Source organism: Chanodichthys erythropterus, chromosome 8, assembly GCF_024489055.1.
Source record: "Chanodichthys erythropterus isolate Z2021 chromosome 8, ASM2448905v1, whole genome shotgun sequence".
NCBI lineage: Eukaryota > Metazoa > Chordata > Actinopteri > Cypriniformes > Xenocyprididae > Chanodichthys > Chanodichthys erythropterus.
In genome coordinates this window covers 15,785,905-15,798,560 of record NC_090228.1, presented here as the reverse complement: position 1 = coordinate 15,798,560, position 12,656 = coordinate 15,785,905, and the positions used below count along the sequence as shown (strand labels likewise).

General features: G+C 35.4%; 1 protein-coding gene across 3 annotated transcripts in view; it reads left to right on the top strand.

Annotated features, from left to right (window-relative positions):
- Positions 1–12,656, top strand: part of def6c (DEF6 guanine nucleotide exchange factor c) — a 17,314-nt gene extending 4,658 nt beyond the window's left edge. For 2 of the 3 annotated variants that reach the window (XM_067392042.1, XM_067392043.1), the window contains 12 exons: positions 2,162–2,302; positions 3,387–3,569; positions 4,465–4,692; positions 4,914–5,060; positions 5,148–5,256; positions 6,020–6,222; positions 8,208–8,315; positions 8,819–8,985; positions 9,099–9,267; positions 11,088–11,171; positions 11,282–11,372; positions 11,528–12,656. In XM_067392042.1, coding sequence (XP_067248143.1) covers positions 2,162–2,302; positions 3,387–3,569; positions 4,465–4,692; positions 4,914–5,060; positions 5,148–5,256; positions 6,020–6,222; positions 8,208–8,315; positions 8,819–8,985; positions 9,099–9,267; positions 11,088–11,171; positions 11,282–11,372; positions 11,528–11,682 — 1,785 coding nt within the window. In that variant the 3' untranslated portion in view covers positions 11,683–12,656. Of the gene's footprint in view, positions 1–267; positions 604–2,161; positions 2,303–3,386; positions 3,570–4,464; positions 4,693–4,913; positions 5,061–5,147; positions 5,257–6,019; positions 6,223–8,207; positions 8,316–8,818; positions 8,986–9,098; positions 9,268–11,087; positions 11,172–11,281; positions 11,373–11,527 lie in introns of those variants that run through there. The other variant, XM_067392041.1, reaches the window with a different exon arrangement.

Below are 12,656 nucleotides of genomic sequence, written 5' to 3'. Positions count from 1 at the left end.
TCGTTCAAACCAAAACACCACCAGATGCACCAGTGATTTTCGTCCTTGTTTTGCATCTTTCTAATGCAGTATATAACATCTCAAACAAGCTTTCTAAACTGTTAATTTGATGGTATCACTATATTCTGCTTATTTCAGTCTTTTAGCCTACTTACGAATTCAGAGGATTTGTTTATTGTGGTTCAGTTGCACGTTTGCATTTAACTCGCGGTGTAGACTGAGGTTTTAAGTTCACCAGTAACTGTCCCTCCCAGCTGGTGTATGTTACTCGGTAGTCAGACTATGTGTCAAAATATAACGAGCTTCCTACTAAGACAGCATTTTTGGCATCATAGCTCCGCTTGGAACGCGTTTACAATGCGCAAATTTTTGCACGCGCCCGTGTTGCCCACAGTGCTGCCTAGGTAGGCAGGTCACAAGATTTTTAACTACAGCCAATGTCTCAGTTCCGCAATGTGAAGCGGTATCTGTCTCAGAATGTGAGCAGGATGTGTCATTACTGGCGTTATGGATCTACAAAGCGAGCTGCTGAAGTCCATCTGGTACGCGTTCACGTCTCTGGATGTAGAGCAGAGCGGAAAAGTTTCCAAGTCGCAACTAAAGGTCAGACCACCTGTGTATCTTTGACCTGACTCGTGTTTCATTGTGTTCAAGTGTTGTTTGCTCTATACACAAAAATGGTTTCTTATTTATTTAGGCTACATTGTATATGTTTTCTACATTTGTGGTAGTTAAATGTCATATTTTCTTATCAAGAGCTACAGAAAAGAAAGGAACAGCGGTACATATAAGTCACACACACATACATACGCACACACACGTTTACTTGGCTATATGGGGAAACAGACTTGTGTTGTTTTTATACTGAGCTAATTATAAAATACTATAACCTAACCCTGACCCACAACCTTACCCTAACAGGGGGAAAAAATAAGTTTTTTTACAATTTAAAATTTTACAATGAAAAAACTTATTTACTTTTTTATTTTTTTACAAATATGAATGTCCCCAAAAAGGAGGTTTTATCAGGTTAAGCTAATTTATAGGCACAAATTTGTCCCCAAAATATGGTTAAGTATACAGTAGGTACTCCAACACATTCTCATGCAGTAATAATGATCTCAGATAGTCTTAAAGCTTTTTTCTTTGTGGTACTTTTTTTTATGGATATTGATGGGGGGATTTAATGGTGTCACATGTCTGTGAGCTTGAAAATAAATACCAAAGGACGCAGTCAGCATGCAAACAGCTTTGACAGTCTTTCGCTCGTGTTTAAACATGTCCGAGTCGGCCCTTTGCTTAAAATCTCAGCATAAACAGACATGGGTCCATACATGTTAGAACTTGCACTGAGAGCATTTTTGCTATTTCCTTCAAATTTATTTTCTTGTGTGTAAAACTATTATTGTACGTTGTATAATGGTCAGTTGCAGTGCTGAACAAGGTCTCATGATCATGTCAATAAATTGGCTTTTAAATCCAAGTGATTGACAGGTCAGGCCTTTTCAAAGAACTAACTTCACTTTTTTTTGTGCCATTTTTTGCAATTACTTCTACTTAACTAGTTTCTAGGTGATTTTAGTGGTGCTGTCAGTTTCCCTCAAGTGATATGCATAGTAAACACAAATTAACATTGAATACAGTATGTTCCACTTACAGTTGACCAGTAAGTGTTCAACTACCTTTTGTCTTATTTTAAAAAGTATATATTTGTTGTTGTATATTTTATAAACCTAATTCTTTTATGGCCACTGTAATATAGCTTAGTAATGTCAGATCCACTAGGGACTTCTAGTGTGTGGTCTTGTTTATCTGCTGATGTGGCTACCACAATGAGGTAAATCATGATGTGTGTGTGTGTGTGTGTGTGAGTGGGGGGAGGGAGTACCTACATTGTGTGAAAAAATGTCCCTACAAAGATAGATAAACCTGAAATTTTTGACATTGTGTAGACATTTGATTGGGCCCTATAGGGAAAACAGCTTATACATCATACTAAATTATGTTAAAAGGAATAAAAATATAAAAATGCAGGTTTTCTGTGTGGGTTATGTTTAGGGTTAGGGGTTAGAAAATATAATTAGCTCAGTATGAAACCATTTCGCCTATGGAGAGTCTACAAAATGATCTAAAAAAGCTTGTGTGTGTGTTTCTCCACCAGGTTCTCTCACACAATCTCTATACAGCGCTGAATATTCCTCATGATCCAGTGGCATTAGAGGAGCACTTTAAGGACAATAATAATGGGCCAGTGTCCAATCAAGGCTACATGCCCTACCTCAACAAATACATCCTGGCTAAGGTGTGATAACTCTCCAGAATTACCAAAAATTGTGCTATCATTTCCCTTGTGAAAAAGAAGTACACTTTAGCATACTTTTAAAAGGTTATTACTGAAAAAGTATAAGTGCAAACTCAATGTAATGTGTCAGGACAAATTATTTAGTGTTTTTACCATTACAAATGAAAATGTATTGTTATTATATTTTTAATTTACATTAAATACAAATAGTTGAACGTAAGGTTGCTTCTTGACCCACTTAAGTAGAACTTTATTACATTTTTAAAAATTAAATTGAAATACGGTTGTATACAGTTGAGTGTACTGACAAGCGTTTATGGTAAAATAAAAATAATTTAATGTCATTTCTATTGAAATTTATGTTGTGTTTGAATTTGACATACAAGTTTTGTAATTACACATTTGTAATGATGAAGTTGCAATTTAGTACATTTTAAAATATATTTACTTTAAATGTAATATCAAATAAAATCAAGTACTTTACATATACTTGTACATGAACATCGAAAAAGTGTACTTTAAAGAAAGATTATGATTATGTAATGACTTAATTTGACATTATTAGCATATTTAAGTGCGTTAAGTAACATAGTCGTGTACTCTTTTTAAATACACTTAAGTGGCGTTTACATATCTGCACGTACTGTTGAACTTTAATGATTTGAAGAACACTACAAGTGCACAGTCAGTACAGTTGTTTTTTGCAAGGGTTTACTCAACCTCATGTTACTTCAAATCCATCCATATGACTTTCTTTCTGCCATTAAACACAAATGGAGAAAGTTTGAAGAATGTTCTAGTCGCTCTTTTCCAAGTAATTGCAATTAATAGGGACTGGAGCTTTTAAGCATCAAAAAGGAGTCAAAAGTCCCTTAAAGTACAGTATATTCTTTAATATTTCTGTATTTGTGTTCCACACAAGATAGAAATCTGTTTTAAATAAGTAAATAATGACCGAATTTTAAATTTTGAGTAAACTATGCTAATTGCAGTTTAATTTAATTAAACATTGAGCAATGTCTGTTTGGCGAACTGTATCAGGTAAAGTTTTCTTGACTGTTAAAAGTGCTGTGTTCATTTCCAGGCAACGGAGGGGACGTTTAATAAGGAAACCTTTGATGAGCTGTGCTGGACGTTGACATCAAAGAAGAACTGCAAACCCAGCATTCAACAGGGCCTGTGTTCACAGAAAGACTGCTTCAAACTCTTCTGTCTGTTCAACCTGCTCTCGGAAGACCGTTACCCATTAGTCATCATTCAACCGGAGGTGAGTGAGAAAACAAGAAAGATGGACAGATAGAGAGATAATAAGATAAGACATTGCTGTGAATAACCAAAGCTGAAATGATACACATATAATCAGGCTCTGGCTGAATATAAAAATATTAATATGCTAATATAAATCTCCTGTTAACCAAAATAATATGGGTACTTCCAAACAGACTAAAGCGTTCAGAGTCTGGATTTTTTTATATCTTGAAATGCCACCACCTAATTCTGGTTAGACTTTGTCCATACTAATAAAATCTCTCTATACTTATGTTTGTGAATAGCAGCAGTTTATGATGTTTAAGTGAGAAGTAACACTTAAAATAAGACTGTTAACTCGCACAGTTTATTATTCAGACAGTGTTTGAGTGGTCTGAAGCTACAGTATGGTGTTGCTTTTTTTTCATATGCACCTTTTTTCACGGAAGGAAGTGACATGAGGATTGGAACTTCATATAGATGTGGTGGTTTCCTGAAGATAACACTAGTCTAAAGTAGATTCTTATTAAGAAACCAAATTTGAGGATATGTTGTAACTTTCATTTCTTGCTGCTTTTTTCATTTTACTTAGAGCTAACACAGTTTGTTTGAAACCCCTTGAATGTATATTTTTTCTCATGATTTGCAGGAAATGGTAGATCTCAAGAAACAAGTCAAAAGTGTGTCACAACATGAAACTTGAAACCAAACATTTATTTTATATATTTTATTTCAGCAGTGGGAGTAATCTATTAATAGTTTAATAAAAAATAATAATAATGCAAAATTATGCAAATATATAATATATGTGACCTGAAACTAGACATGTTTTTTGTGAGATTCATCCACAAAAAACATGTCTTCAACAACTCACCTGTAGCTGATGCTAATGTGTGAACTCTGTGTTAATGTAGTTGGAGTACCTGCTGAAGAAAATATCAAGTGCAATGAGTCTGGAGTGGGATGGGACGTTATTGGAGGAACCTTTGTCCCAGAATGTTGATCTTCACGACGGCATGTCAGTGTGGGAGTTCTTGGAACATTTGAGTGCAGGCCAGCTTTTGCATGTTGAGAGCAAGGAGGCCTTCAGTCTCGCTGTGGACGATGTTTTCATGGAGATGTACCACAACACCATCAAGAAGGTGACCGATGCTTTGCGTTCAGCACACTAGGTTATGTTGGAATCCTAGTAAATTAATGCTATAATGTAATTCTGCTATTACTTGTACACACTGTCTGATTCTTAGCAGCATGGTTATTTACTTCCTGCATTGTGTAACAGATGGCACAACCATTTACAATGATTTTATCTCAAGTTTTTTAGTTACTTTTTTATCTTTTTCTCATTCGCTTTATCCATCAGGGTTATTTGTTAAAGAAGGGGCACGTGCGCAGGAACTGGCAGGAACGCTGGTTTGTTTTGAAGCCTAGTAGCCTTGCGTACTTTGTCAGCGAGGACCTGAAGGAGAAGAAAGGAGAGGTCCTGCTGGAGGAGAGCTGTGTGGTGGAGGTAACTCGGCAAGTGTATTCCACTGTAAAATAAATATGTTAAATGCTTCAGGCATCATAATGTTCTCATTTCTGTCAACACTCTCAGAATCTCCCTGATAAAGAAGGGCGACGCTGCCTGTTCTGTGTGAAGACTCCCAACAGGACCTATGAGATGAGTGCTTCAAACCTGAAGCAGAGAGTAGACTGGTTAACAGGTATATAATGCCTGGCCAAAATAAAAGTAACTGTTTGGATTTTAATAGGCAAATATTACAGTGATTATTATGTTTCTAGCATGTTATATGTTTGGCAACAGTTCTTTTAACCCTAAAAGATGGAGTGTGTAGCTTTTCATTTCTTAAACAAGGATATCAGGAGATGTGTCATGGCCATATTTCAGAGTGACAATGTCAAGATTCATCAGGCTCAAATTGTGAAAAAAATGTTTGGGATGAAGCATGAAGAATCATTTTCACACATGAATTGGCACCTCTGAGTCCAGACTTACACCTCAGTGTAAGTTTTTGGGATGTGCTGGAGTAGACGTTACAGAGTGCTCACCTCTTGCATTGTAAGTACAAGATCTTGACCAAAAAGTGATGCACCTCTTGATGGAAATAACATCACAACATTTATGTCCATCAATTCATGAAATGAAATGAAAAGCTACACTTTTAGGGTTAAAAGAACATTTGCTAAACATATAACATGCTAGAAACATAAATCACTGTAATAATGATCCATCCATAAACTCTTACAGTAAGAATTTGCCTATTAAAATCCAAACAGTGACTTATATACATGCAATATATATATATATATATATATATATATATATATATATATATATATATATATATATATATATATATATATATATATATATATATATATATATAATATACACACACAACACTGCTGCTTTCTTGTCAAAGTGTTCTGTTTTCTTGAGGGATGATGGGCCAAACTGTTTTGTAGCCATGCAGACGGCGTTGAGATTGAGGGCCGAGGGTAAGAGCTCTCTACATCAGGAGCTGAAATTGAGCAGACGCAAGCAAAGAGAAACCCTTCAAAGAAGCCAGAGCAACGAACCCATTGCAGTTGAGGGGTCGCAGCACTCTACTCTGGAGCAGGAGGCAGAAACGGAGAGATTGGAGCAACACATTGAGAGCATCATTCAAGTAACTGATTTAATATAGTTCTAATAGGGCAAAGGGACTGTGGCAATATTCCAAATAGCATGTTACTCTTAGTATATCTGCAGTATCTGGGTCAATGATGGAGCAGGTAATTTTTTTGTTCAAAGACCTTAATAATAATAAAAAACAAAGATATGACATCTAAGGTATGTAAGGTAGTACAACTAGATCTCTTTTATTGAATCCAAAAGGTTTTAATTATATTTTGCTACATATTTTAAAGATTTTGAGGTGTCAATTCGGTTTAACCGTCCAAAGGCCAATACAGCCATTTCATTTGTGATTAAAATATCTTAAAATGTAATAAATGGATATTTTATATTCTGGCATGATTTTATAACATCATATATCAACATAGTGCAAAATGCTATTGAAATTATGCATAGAAGTGGTTGCTTTGTTATGAGAAAGAATGTCCGGAAAAATGAATTTCATTGATGTCATTTGGAGTAACCAATATACTCTTGGATCAAGTCATGCATTCAATATCATGTGACAGGATCCAACATCATTCAGACGCCTGCAAAGGACCACGTGGTCGTGAACTGATGCCTTGTCCAAATACCCACACTTGCGGTCTTGGCCACTTGAGAGCTCGTGCATGAGACAGGAAGTATGTCTTAAAAATGCCCAAGTGCTGTGGCTTTAACGCACACTAGAACCACACTATCTTGAATACCGCTTCTGAGCGGTATTTGAGGCTAAGCGTATCCCATCATGCATTATGTTCGGGAACTCACATGCCCCGAAATCGCGAGATGTCAAGGAAAACATACGACTGTAAGTTAAATTAAATATATAGTACATATAATTTGGTATTAAAATATAAAGTGTTGCACATTTTATTGATGCAAAGATGAGTGGGCTATCTGTTTTTGCAACTGCTTTTTATCACTCAAAGAAGCACCACAATTTTAAAATAGTGTCTTCTGTTAGTTACATAGCGACCACTGACCGCAAGTGTGGGTATTTGGACAAGGCTTGACTCTCTCTTAATTATTTGAAAAATTAATGTCGCTTGTCCTGAAACATCAGGTCATTTGGTACAACCACGATAAAACAAGGGAAATGTTGTAATATTTTAAAAACTTGTACTAAATATAACACGGTTGATTGTCCTTTTGTTTGCTAGCTAGCAAGATATCAGTCTTTTAGCATTGTTTGAAAATATCGTCATTTGGTATAACCAAAATTTTGGTTAAACCCAATGACATTTTGGTGACAGATTTTGTCCATCTTGTAAAAAATGACCACATAATCTCATTATTAACACCTATTTAAAACTTCAAAATTAATTATATCTCTATTAGGCCTATGTTTTTTTTTTTTTTTTTACACTTTTAAAAACCTTATACATCAATGACCCGTATAGCTATAGCCAAATTTTAATATGTCTACATGGGTGGTATACAATATAAAGTAGCATTGGTTCTCAACCAGGGGCCCTCAGCAAACTTCTAAGGAGGGCTTAAAAGTATTTAAATTAATAAATTATTTTTTAATATATTAAATTTAACAAATTTTAAGTCTTATCTCAATTAAAATGCTTCAAACAAACACCACAACCATTTTTATTGAAGGAGATGTATGGGTCGCTTCCAGTCAAAAAGTTTGAGAACCACTACAATATAGCACAGGGTGTGAGATGTTGTATCCCACAATGCAATGCATTTGACTTGAACTTCCACTTCGAGTGTATGACGAATAATCCGAAACTAAAAACATGATTCTTGACTCATTATATGATTGGAGCAGCGAGAGTTGAGAGATTTGTTTAAATATACAAAATAACCTTATTGATAACTGGACAGCAGCGGTATAGTAAAAATGCCACGTGACGCATGCATGTTTTGTTTCACATGCTATTTTTTTTTTAAATAGTTGCTATTATGATATTTGCTATGCAGTATTGAGTAAGTAGTAAGTTTGTATTTAATTCCTGTGTAACTTCTTTGTTTGTTCCCCAGAAACAGAGGGAGGTTGAGGCAAAGCATAAAGAGGAAGAGAAGCAAGAGCGAGAGAAACAGCAGGCAATACAGAGAGATCTGGAGAGACAGCTCGAAGAAGCTAAAGAGGTGAGACAGAGCTTATTTTTTTTTTTTTTAACCCATCCTGTTTCATTAATGTGTTGTCACACTACATCCGCTTCTTAAAAAATATTTTAACACATTCATGCACTTGTATTACTATGACAAATTCATTTGCCGAAAGCAGCATTTTAGGTCTTTGGATACAGCAGTTACATGACATTGTGATGTATAAATTCAAAAGGTTTGAGTCAGTAAGAATAGTTTTAAAAGTCTCTTTTGAAAGAAGTCTCACCAAGGCTGAATTTATTTGATAAAAAATACATTAATATTCATTAATATTTTGAAATATTAATACAATTTTCTATTTGAATATATTTTAAAATGTAGTTTATTCCTGTGATACAAAGCAAAATTTTCAGCATCATTACTCCAGCCTTTAGTGTCACATGATCCTTCAGAAATCATTCTAATATGCTGATTTGATGCTCAAGAAACATTTCTTATTATTATCAATGTTGAAAATAGTGATAAAGTTGGTGGTTATGTAGGCCAAGGAGAAGATGACAGCTACATTGACTGAGATGGAGAAGGAAGTACAGCAGCAGAAGAAGAGGATCCGTGAATTAGAACTCACACAAGTTAAACTGGAAGAGGCGCTCAACGCTCAGATTCACGCCCGTTTAGAAGAAGACAGAGTCCGACAGGACCTGGAGAGGTACCGCAGATCTCATAATTCATTCATTTTATTCACACCTTCGCCAACACATATGGACACTGTTGTATTAGGACAAGAAATACACTCTTAATTGCTTTCATTTATACCTGCAGGCAGCTTGCGGAGGAGCAGAAGAAACTTGCAGACCTTCTCCTTCTTCAAAGTCAACTGGAAACCCCTGCTGTTAGGAGTCAGGAGGAGCCGCCACCCCAGGATGACATTTCCACTGCATCATGTCCCATCAATCAGCAACCAGAGGAGAGCAGTCAACACAACACAGAGGTGAGAGACAAGACATAACTGGAGTTGATCTGAAGAAATAAAGATATTAAAGGGACAGCATATTTTGTAGGGTTGGTGTCTTTTGAAGTTTTTTAAATTTTTGTTCCGTATATAGTGAAAGACATTAGTTGCATCCCAAATGACACACTATACACTATGCACATATACATTATGTATTGTGTATGAATTTTATTAGGTTATTTTCTTATTCAAGTCTGATAGAGTGCAAGAAGTGTCCATTGCATACAATAGGGCTTATCACACTGCGCTTAACCCCGGGTTATCGTCATCCTGAACACCGCTTTTAGCCCTGGGTAAAGGAATGTTTTTTACACTTTTTAATATAGAAGCATGGTTAGCATCATTTTTACCCAGGGTTATGAAACCCTGCTCCGGAGCAGGGTTAGCACAGCTTTTAACGATTATTATGCCGATTATGAATGTAATTTGATACTTACGACTGATCATGCCCAAATGCACCGAGTCAGAGCCAGTTGAGTTCAATTGGTGTTTGTTTAAATTTCATGTGTATTTAAATGTGCTTCAGTCGATGTGTGTTGAGCTCAGTCTTAGTCGTTAAGTGTGTCCCCGGCTTTAGACAGTCACAAAAACACTTCACATTGTATATAAACAGTACATTCGGTGTTTGAGAGGAAAAATGTCAAATGCTGACAGAAAGTGCAACAATTTGAGTAAAGAAGAGACCGTTTAATTCTTAACTTTTATAGTCCGAAATGTCGATTCAATATAAACTCGATAGTACAGTCGGCAATACGAGAATGCGCAATGCCAAAGCTATGTAAATGGGTCACATGCTGCGTTTATTCAGTCAATGATACTGAAACAGCAAATATGCAAATAAGAATGTTAACCCAGGGTTGAGGAATGTACAATGTGAAATGTCATCTTATAAATACCCAGTATTAATCGTTAACCCCGGGTAAATTATGAGCAGTGTGAAACGTAAAGCAAGATAACCTGGGATTTAATTAAATGTGTCATCTGGGTTTTAAAATTACACATTTTCATTTTGGAATTTTCAGTGTGAACACACTACTTGCACTGTTTATACTACAAAACATTGAGGCAAAAACATTCATGATTACAATTTTCTTAGAATTTAAGGATTAGTTCACACAAAAATAAAACTTTTGTCATCTTTTACTACACTACCGTTCAAAAGATTGGGGTCAGTAAGATTTTTTTTTTTTTTTAAAGAACTCTCTCAAGCTGCATGTAATTAATCAAAAATACAGTAAGAATAGTAATATTGTGAACTATTATAACATTTTAAAATAGCCATTTTACTCCAGTCTTCAGTGTCACATGATCCTTCAGAAATCATTCTAATATGCTAATTTGGTGCTCAAGAAACAATTATTATTATTATCAGTGTTAAACAGTGGTTTGTGTGGAAACTGTAATACATTTTTTTTCAGGATTCTTTGATGAATAGAACATTCTGAAGAACAGCATTTGAAATTAATCAAAAGTGACAGTAAAGGTGTTTCCTTGCTGAATAAAAGTATTAATTTCTTTTAAAAAAAAAAAAAAAAATTCTTACTCACCCAGACCAAATTTTCCCTTTTGGTGAACTATTCCTTTAAACAGGCTGTTTTGCTACTGTATCTTTTTATGATTGGCTAAAGTCCACGTATCTGTGCAGTTCACATAGTAATCAGGGCAGGTCTGAATGAGCTTCACAATGAAAGCAAATAGCTTTTTATGATTTAACACATGCATTGCTTGGCTGAACCGCCCCTGTTCTAATTACAACTTGTTTAGTAGTTCATTAACAAATGGCTTTTATTGTATAAAAGGAGGTACCTATCCATGAATCGACTTCCACTGCAGCACCACCCAACATCCAGCAACCAGAGGAGAGTGGTCAACACAACACAGAGGTGAGAGACTAGAAAACTGACTAAAAAGGGCCATTTGTGTTACATGAATGACACCTCAAATCATTTGTGATAAAACTTCCTACTGAAGCCATATACTAATGTTTATACAGAGAGAATTGATGAGTCAGTCTAATTCCACTCAGATGCAGAAACCCTGGAAAATTCAGCTTAACCGCCTCATGAAGCCCATCGCACCAGGAGGTAAGATATAATCTCACTCAAATATTTTTATGACCGAGTAGTGTTCGGTTGTCACGTGAGAATGAAATAAACAAGATATGTTCTGTTTGATCATATCTACACAATCATAAATCGCTTTTACGATCATTGTTCTGTATTTCTCTGCTTATTTACAGACAAAGTCGAGCATCTGTCAGTAAAGCCCACCTGTCCCAGACGGGGCCAGGCCCTCACTAGCACAGAGTTCATTGCTAAGGTTCAAACAGGCGTCGGTCAAGAAAAAGGAAATGGTTACAGCCCATCACCACCACCACAAGAAGAGGAAGAATAGGGTTCCTAAATCTGTGTTCCTACTGTATAGCTATAATATTTGTACATGTTTTGTGCTGCAGGCTTACCCTGTGTGTTTGAGTCCGGCTGCAGTAGGACCTCACAGATCATATATGTACAGTTGATCAGCTTTTTTATTATGTAATAAGTAATATGCACAAAATTAATAGTAAAAATACATTTAGGAGTGTTGGCAGCAGATTCTTTAATGCTTTAAATTAGCATTTGTGACTGTCCCATTTCAAGGCTCCCTATTTGCAAAGTATTTGAAGGCCCCCCAAGATATTTCTGGTGCTTTTGCTGTAATTACAAAGCTGCTTGTTTTCAAATATTTGTATTTACACAAACTAGGAGTGGCAATATATTAATATTAAAATTCCAGAAGTTTGAACATTCAATAACTGAATGTTTTTTAGCAATGAATTTACATGATATTTCTGGTTGTTTGTGATGACTTTTTTTTTAATAATAGCAATTTCTCAGCAATTTCTGCCTAATAAAATATTTAAAATAACTGGAAAAAAATCTATATTCGTTATAAAACCATTATTTTATACATTAACATTTTTTTCAGGTCTAGAAATCACTCCTTTAAAATTCCCTCATACTGTATTTCCAGGTGTTCCTGGTTTATTAAGAAATATGTCAGCTTATATCTTGTTTTTTAGCTTATTTTAATGTTTGTTTTGTCAGCTTGAGGCCCCCTTGAAGTTTTGAACCCTTTGCTTAAAATAATAATACACTTAATTCGCAATCAATTTTGTTTTTGTTAGGTGTGTAATTCTTTGTGTGGTCAGTAGAGGGGGTGCTTGTTCTGGGCTGCAGTTACACGTTAACAAACCAAACCAACCAATCTGTTTCTTTTTTCATCACTTTCCCACCCCCTGCCCTATAGATCAGGAAGCAGGATCTAAAAAGTCTGAGAAGCCAATCAACATACCTTTTATTTTGTAAATCATGTTTTTAAAATGGACT